The 8,830-nt window shown below is 46.4% G+C and overlaps 1 protein-coding gene across 1 annotated transcript in view; it reads left to right on the forward strand.

Moving 5' to 3' along the window:
- Nucleotides 1-7,740, forward strand: part of LOC135506266 (ALK tyrosine kinase receptor-like) — a 769,161-nt gene extending 761,421 nt beyond the window's left edge. Inside the window, 4 exon segments of the mRNA XM_064925805.1 lie at nucleotides 4,729-4,830; nucleotides 5,069-5,203; nucleotides 6,243-6,333; nucleotides 6,601-7,740. Coding sequence (XP_064781877.1) covers nucleotides 4,729-4,830; nucleotides 5,069-5,203; nucleotides 6,243-6,333; nucleotides 6,601-7,740 — 1,468 coding nt within the window.
- Nucleotides 7,741-8,830: the final 1,090 nt, after the last annotated feature.

Below are 8,830 nucleotides of genomic sequence, written 5' to 3' on the forward strand. Positions count from 1 at the left end.
CCGTTGCGATGTTCCCCTGTGGCCTATCTGTTAGCCCCGGCCAGCAAGCTGTCTGAATCTCCATGCCTCCAGCTCACCTAACTACTCACTTGACTCTATGTTTAGTCGGCTACACATGCCTCTCCCTAATGTCTATATGCCTTGTATATTGCTGTTTTGGTTAGTAATTATTGTCTTATTTCACTGTAGAGCCTCCAGCTCCGCTCAATATGCCTTAGCTAACATTGTTGTTCCACCCCCCACACATGCGGTGACCTCACCTGGCTTAACTGGTACTTCGAGAGACAAAAACGCTCTCATCGTCACTCAATGCCTAGGCTTACCTCCATAGTACTCACATCCTATACAGACCCTTGTCTGTACATTATGCCTTGAATCTATACTTCCGTGCCCAGAAACCTGTCCCCTTACTCTCTGTTCTGAACGCATTAGACGACCAGTTCTTTTAGCCTTTAGCCGTATTCTTATACTACTACCTCCTCTGTTCCTCTGGTGATGTAGAACTTAACACAGGATGCTCTCATTTGCTGACTTCTGTAACCATAAAAGCATATGTTTCATGCATGTTAACATTAGAAGTCTCATCCCCAAGTTTGTTTTATTCACTGCTTTAACACATTCCGCCAATCCGGATGTCCTAGCCATGTCTGAACCCTGGCTTAGGAAGGCCACCCCAAAATCCTGAAATTTCCATCCCTAACTACAACATTTTCTAACAAGATAGAACTGCCAAAGGGGACGGAGTTGCAATCTACTGCTGAGATAGCCTGCAGAGTTCTGTCATACTATCCAGGTCTGTGCCCAAACCATTTGAGCTTCTACTTTTAAAAATCCACCTTTCCAGAAACAAGTGTCTTACCGTTGCCACTTGTTATAGACCCCCTTCAGCCCCCAGATGTTCCCTGGACACCATATGTGAATTGATCACCACCCATCTATCTTCAGAGTTTGTACTGTTAGGTAACCTAAATGGGACATGTTTAACAACCCAGCCATCCTACAATCTAAGCTAGATGCCCTCAATCTCAACAAATGATCATGAAACCTACCAGGTACAACCCTAAATCCGTAACCATGGGCACCCTCGTAGATATCCTCCTGACCAACTTGCCCTCTAAATACACATCTGCTGTCTTCAACCAGGATCTCAGCGGTCACTGCCTCATTGCCTGCGTGCATCATGGGTCCACGGTCAAACGACCATTCCTCATCACTGTCAAACGCTCCCTAAAACACTTCAGTGAGCAAGCCTTTCTAACCGACCTGGCCTGGGTATCCTGAAAGGAAAGTGACCTCATCCTCTCAGTAGAGGATGCCTGGTTGTTCTTTGAAAGTGCTTTCCTCTCCATCTTAAATAAGTATGCCCCATTCAAAAATGTAGAACGAAGAACAGACATAGCCCAAGGTTCACCCCAGACTTGACTGCCCTTGACCAGCACAAAAACATCCTGTGGCGTTCTGCATTAGCATCGAGCCCCCGTGAAATCTAACTCGTCAGGGACCAATATACTCAGTCAGTTATGAAATCTAAGGCTAGCTTTTTCAAACAGATATTTGCATTCTGCAGCACTAATTCCAAAAAGACACTGTAAAGTCCATGGAGAATAAGAGCACCTCCTCCCAGCTGCCCACTGCACTGAGGATAGGAATCCCTATTACTAGCCTATTCAACCGCTATTACTAGCCTATTACTAGCCTGAGATCCCCAAAGATTGGAATGCTGCCACAGTCATCCCCCTCTTCAAAGGGGGAGACACCTTAGACCCAAACTGTTATAGATCTATATCCATCCTGCCCTGCCTTTTTAAACAGATCACCGACCCTTTCGAATACCACCATACCTTCTCCACCATGCAATCTGGTTTCCGAGCTGATCATGGGTGCACCTCAGCCACGCTCAAGGTCCTAAAAGATATCATAACCGCCATCGATAAAAGACGGTACTGTGCAGCCGTCTTCATCGACCTGGCCAAGGCTTTCGACTCTGTCAATCATCGCATTCTTAGCGGCAGGCTCAATAGACTTGTTTTCTCTAATGACTGCCTCGCCTGGTTCACCAACTACTTCTCAGATAGAGTTCAGTGTGTCAAATCGAAGGGCCTGTTGTCCGTACCTCTGGCAGTCTCTATGGGGGTGCCACAGGGTTCAATTCTCGGTCCGACTCTTTTCTCCACATCTAAACGTGATGAGTTTAAAGCATTAGGCTGGGTATCAGTCAAGCAATACCTGTTGAGAAGTTTGATGATATGTGCCCTAAGCCTACCACTTAAAGGCACTATGGAGTTATTTTCCCTGGTTGACACAGGCATGCTCAGGAAAGTGATATCACAACTTATACCTGCACTCTCGATCCTATCCACAACACCTTCTTCAAAGCAGTTTTTATTTGCATATCTGAAGAAGTGTAAGCTCTGGTTAATCCCTCCCTGTTCACAGGCACTTTCCTCACTGCACTAAAAACTGCTGTGGTGAAATCCCTTCTGAAGAATCCCTTCAATGTTTGGGCAATCTCCAGCCTTCCATTCTTAATCAACATTTTGGAGAAATTGGTTTTCAAGCTGATTTTTTTAAGTGCCAACTATATTTTTTGGGCCCACCACAGCACAGAGACTGCCTTAGTTAAAGTGGTACATGATCATAGAACCAACACAGATGCCAAACAGCTCTCTGTCCTTGTACTCTTGGATTTAAGTGCTGCTTTCGACACTGTTGACCGTGACGTTGTTCTGGATAGACTGGATCGGTGGGTTGGCCTCTCGGGTCCTGTTCTAAATTGGTTTAGGACCTTTGTAACCAGTCAAGAGTTTTTTTTGTCACCCCTTGTGAACATATCTCAGAGAAAATACATGTCACATGTGGCATTCCACAAGATTAGATTTTCGGCCTGAAACGGTTCAGTTTATACGTTACCCATTGGCAGCATTATCAGGAAGCACAGCACTGATTTTCAATGCTACGCAGACAAAACACAACTTTACATTTTTGTGTCACCAGAGGATTGTTGCTCCACGGATAAATTATGAGACCGTAATAGTGATTTTGTATGGCTCTCAACTTCCTCCAGCTAAATCAAGACAAGACCAAGGCACTTATTGAGCCAAAGCACCTGCCATGAACATTTTAATTCACAGGCTATAAAGATAAAACACCAAGTTAAAAACCTAGGTGTTATTTTAGATTCTGAAGGTTTTTACCACCTGAGAAACATTGCCAAGGTGCAGCTGTTTCCCACTCAGGTTGATACAGAGAGACTCATCCATGCTTTTATTACATGCAGGCTTGACTACTGTCATGCTCTCCTGTCTGGTCTAACTAAGAAAGCCATTGGTCAACTGCAAATCACACGGAATGCCGCAGCAAGGGTACTGACCAAGACCAGACGGACAGCACACATTAAACTGGTTTTAAGGTCTCTGCACTGGCTGCCTATGAGTTTAAGATTACATTATAAGATTCTTCAATTTGGTTTTTAAATACAATTCTTCCAATATAAGAATTGTACACTCTAATACATGTGAGACATGCTTTTAAGTTATGTACCCAGTAGGTCCCTCAGGTGCTCTGGCCTTTTAACTATCCCAAAGCCTAGGACCAAGAGGCATGGCGAGGCAGCCATTAGTTATTGTGCCCCCAGCCTCTGAAATAGCCTGTCGGCGAAACTGTGGACATTTTTAAAAGAGATCTTAAAACACACCATTATAGCTTCATTCAGTTTTTTCGTTATTTTCATTGTTTTAAATATTTTTTTCTTGTGAAGCACATTGTGTTGCATTCCATGTCTGAAATATGCTGTATAAATAAAGCTAGATTTGATTCAACACAATCATGAAGTTTGCTGACTGCAGTGGTGGGCCTGATCACCGGCAATGATGAGACAGCCTACAGGGAGGAGGTCAGTGACCTGGCAGTGTGGTGCTGGGACAACAACCTCTCCCTCAACATCAAGATGATCAAGGAGCTCATCGTGGACTACAGGGCTGCAGTGGAGCGGGTTGAGAGCTTTAAGTTCCTTGGTGTCCAACTCAACCTTAAAGGCCTTAAACTTACCTTAAAGGCCTTAAAATGGCCCACTCACACCTGCACAGTTGTGAAGGAGGTGTGACAGAGCCTCTTCCCCCTCAGGAGAATGAAAAGGTTTGTCATGGGCCGTCAATCCCTCAAAACATTCTACAAGGACACACCCAAGAAATACTCACATCAAACCACACCCCCAAGGCAACTCACGTTTACCATCTGACATGGCCACCAGAATTTGAGAGAAGCAAGCCAAAAACAATGTAAAATCAGCAGGTGCAGTTCCAAGTTAACATTTATCTTCTCAGTGCGTGTTCGGGACTGGTGAAGATGAAACTGATAACTCTGCTGCCTATCAGATAACAAGCTCACAGCAGGTGCGTGAGACAGTTTAAAACAACTCGGTCTGTGAATAAAATTTAAATATCCCCCTTTCTCTTGAAGATAAGGAGTACTTTCGTGGGCGTCCACTCGTTCTGTTACAGTTATTGTAAAATTCCACTGATTGGATCAGCACGGCGCAATCTCGCTGTGTAAAAGGAGGATCCAATTATTAGATCTGATGTTGTACTGTTTCTATGGAAACACTGGTGTGACTGAACTTTGGCTCTGCCCTATCTCTTTTCATCCCTTTCTCTACCTGTTGTGCAGTAAATGGAGTCCTGCAAAAGCACTAACAAAATCAACTGTGTGTGTGTCTGTGTCTCCCCACAGGGCCAGCTACTACAGAAAGGGTGGGCGCGCCATGCTGCCTGTGAAGTGGATGCCTCCGGAAGCCTTCATGGAGGGGATCTTCACATCCAAAACGGACACATGGTACGTTTCATTGAAACACACTCTCAATAACACTTTAGTTATCTTGAATGTCACCCCCTTTCATTTCACCGCTCCAGTCTACCTCACCTCCCCCTCTCTGTCCCAATTGAGAATATGCTTTTTCACCTTTTGAAAGCCTCACTATTTTCTCCCTCTCTCCTTCACCCCTGTCACCTTTATGATTATTTCCCTCCCCCCATCTCCTTCTTCCTCCTACCTCTTTCCCCCACTCTCTCAGGTCCTTTGGGGTGCTGCTATGGGAGATCTTCTCTTTGGGCTATATGCCCTATCCCAGTCGCAGTAACCAGGAAGTGTTGGAGTTTGTCACCAGTGGGGGAAGGATGGACCCTCCCAAAAACTGCCCAGGGCCTGTGTAAGTCCAATATACCACCAAAACTATCACACTTCACCCAAACACATGCAGCAGATGTGAGCTAGCAGGCTAGTGAAGATTGAAAAGTGAACTGTCGCTCAGTCAACTTCCGCCCCTTTCTGAACTGACACTCAGACAGGGATGGAACTTATTCTGTTACACACATAACACACCCTCACACACAGTATACAGTTTCACCCATGCACACACAGTATGCAGACTTACACAGGGATTCAAGCCTACACACACACTCGCACACACCCATTACTTCTCAAACTATCACGTGCTCACCACTCTTTTCTTCTGTGATAATTTTTTCACACAAAAGCAGATACAGTCCCCATGTAGTAAACTTCATCATGACTAGCTCACATTACCACAGCATATTACCCAAGAGGCAAATAAGCCCTGCCAATAAAAAAAAATAGCTTGAGTTGATGTCTCGGTGGGGTACCCCAGGGTTCAGTTTAACCTCCACTGACTTTCCAACAGTAATCACTCAAACTAGTGGGATGTTACACTTTATTGACGTCATTGTGCGAGTTTGTCAAGTGTATTAGTGAATGGGGGAACATGTTTTTTAACTGTTTGTCAACGTGTGGTCTCGGATATCCCAGACCTTGGAGCATCATGAGCTAGGCAGCAAAGTCACAAGGTCTGAGGAGAATGTCAGCTTCTCTTGTACATTTCAAAAGGAATCTTCAGACAGCCAACTCTCCAGACAAATCACAAGTTTCGGTAGGCGAGGCTTAAATTGCAGGCAGGAATGATGTACCCGGTGACAATTCCAATTTCTTTCCCAACTGATGCCGCAACAGACGTTTTGTACAGACGCTTTAGCTGGAGCATTGATACATTGCCAGAAGTAAACCGTCTGTCTAGAGACTAGTCAACTTGTGCGAAGTTCAAATAGAAGAAACATTTTTGTGTGTGTGTGTGTGTGTGTGTGTGTGTGTGTGTGTGTGTGTGTGTGTGTGTGTGTGTGTGTGTGTGTGTGTGTGTGTGTGTGTGTGTGTGTGTGTGTCTCCCTCTCTCTCAGGTACCGGATAATGACACAGAGTTGGCAGCATCAACCGGAAGACAGGCCCAACTTCTCCACCATCTTGGAAAGGATTGACTACTGCTTACAGGTAGGGAGCATGACAATTGAGAGTCAACACCTCTGCACTTGAAATGTGCTCAAGTATTATTATGACTGTCTAACTGCCAAGAGATTATTTTAATATGTTTGACTATTTTAAGATGTGACATAGCTCATAACCTGTCTGTCCGTGTAAAATCTGTATTCCTTTTGGGAATTTCTACAAATTCAGACATTGTTGATATTAATATCATAGTTTGTTGTTCACAATTGTTTGTGTCTAATGCTAGTAACATTGCTCCTCTATCCTCTCCAGGACCCCGATGTGGTGACTGTTCCCTTGCCTGTGGAATATGGCCCCCTCCCTGAAGAGGAGGAGCGGGTACCCATGCGCCCTGAGGACCCCACGGCCTCCCCCCTGCTGGTGTCCACTCTGATGCCTGATGGTGTGGGCCCCGCACCACCACTGTCAGCCCCCAAGCCCACAGAGGAGAACCGAAGAGTTGAACAACCCCTGCTCCTTACCAACCAGCTCCCCGAAACCTGCAAGCCCCAGGCGATGGCTCAACAACCCCAACCCCACCCCCAGACATTCACCATGACCACAGCCACCTCCAAGGCACCTCCCTCCATCTCCACCCAGCAACCTAACCCAGACGGTGGCCACGTCAATCTGGCCTTCACCCAGGGCCACCCTGGGGATAAGGAGGGTCGCAATGGGAAACCCACCAACCTGTGGAACCCCACTTACGGCTCCTGGTTCCTCCAGCTGCAACAGCAGAAGAAGCAGCAGCATCAGCAACAACCGCAGCAACAACAACAGCTGCAGCAAAAGCAGGAAAGAGTGGGCAGTGGAGGTGGGGGAGTTGGAGGTGGGAGGGTGCCAGGTGAGGGGCAGGAGCACAAGGGACGGACTGTGGCTGAGGCGGTGGGGGCCCTGAGTCTCCAGCAGCACAAGCAGCAGTTCCAGCCACCATACCCCTTCCATCCACAGCAGCAACAGCAGATGCAGCTCTTACATCACCAGCAGCAGGAACAGCAGGGGTTCTGCAGGCCGCTTTTGCCACCTCCGCCACCACCCCAGGCTACCTCCTTGGGTACCACTGATCCTACCCCTTCTCCGCTCCTGTTAGATTCGGCCGCCCTACCCCCGGTCCCTCTATTTAGACTTCGCAGATTCCCCTGCGGGAACATCGGCTATGGCTACCAGGAGCAAGGGTTACCCCTAGAGGCAGCCCACCATCACCAGAATCCTGTCTCTGTCAACCCCCCTCCTCCACCGCCCCCTACCCCACCACCCGTGGCCCTCCAGAGAGGAGTGGCGGGGACCCAGCTGTCGCTGAGCCACTCAACGACGGCCAAAGCCGAGGACAGCCTCCCTCTGCTGGTCACCATGGGGACGGTGCAGGACCCGAGGCTGCCACGGATGGAGGGCCACAATGCCACAGTGCTTTAGCCCCTCCAACCCCAACCTCCACCTTGGAGACTGTGTGTACAGACAGATAGGCATACAGCCAGACTTGATGATACACCGTGCAACACTGTGTCAGGACACCTTACGACCAGCCCTCCCGTCAGGACACCTTGGTTTCATCCACCGATTGGATCCAGCTATTGCATTGAGTCCAAAATGTTTCATCCCAATGAGATAAAATGGCTGTGGAAATTACAATGGGGTGTTAAAGCACATTGGAGAGCTGCAAAGGACCACTAAGAAGAAAAGCTTATGGGGTTGTTGGCTAGGAAAACAGGAACAATGTACATGTTGCAGCACTGGCTAATGTTCAGTAGACAATTGTGGCAGGACGGTTAGATGTTTCCATTCGGTTGAACTAGCTAATTTCTTTGCAATGTGTTCACAAGCCGACCGCTCATCTTCGCGGATCTGTCGATGTCAACGTAGCCTTTCACATGGAGTCATGCTGGAAACACACAAACAGAACATACAAACACATAACTAAGAACCATACACATCTGCTAGATGTCTAACTGACTGTAGCATTAGCTAACTTCTTCTCTAGCTGTCATTCATTGCGGGTTATCTATTTCATTGGCAATTCAGGCCTTGGCAGTTGATTCATCAATCAGAAACAATTTTCCCAAAATATGGTGACAGTCGGACACTGGATTCCTGAGTTTTTTTGTGTTTTTTTTTTACAATGAAGAAAAAATGTGTTTGTTGATGCTTGCTTGCCTGCTTGTTTATTTATTAATTTGTCTATTTATTATTTGGGAGCTCTCTAAATTATTAATACACCAACCTTTTCCAAATTAGTTTGACATACTGTACATGGGTTAGCTATTTGACTTTTTTTTTCACTAATCTTTGTCCAATGTCAACTTAATTGAATTAATATAAACCCTTGTGAACAATGACCAATGCACTGAATGGTATTTCAGATAGTTGGAATCAGTACTCATGGTGGTGAAGGTTGCTATGGTATGAGGGTGGAAGTGAAAGGAAATTGTTCGGGGAGTGTAACAGTGTCATGAGTATGTGAGTCGCTGTCTTTACAATTTAAGGTGTGTGATTAGGTGTGTTTGAG

Source organism: Oncorhynchus masou, chromosome 2, assembly GCF_036934945.1.
Source record: "Oncorhynchus masou masou isolate Uvic2021 chromosome 2, UVic_Omas_1.1, whole genome shotgun sequence".
In the NCBI taxonomy this organism is placed as follows: Eukaryota; Metazoa; Chordata; class Actinopteri; order Salmoniformes; family Salmonidae; genus Oncorhynchus; species Oncorhynchus masou.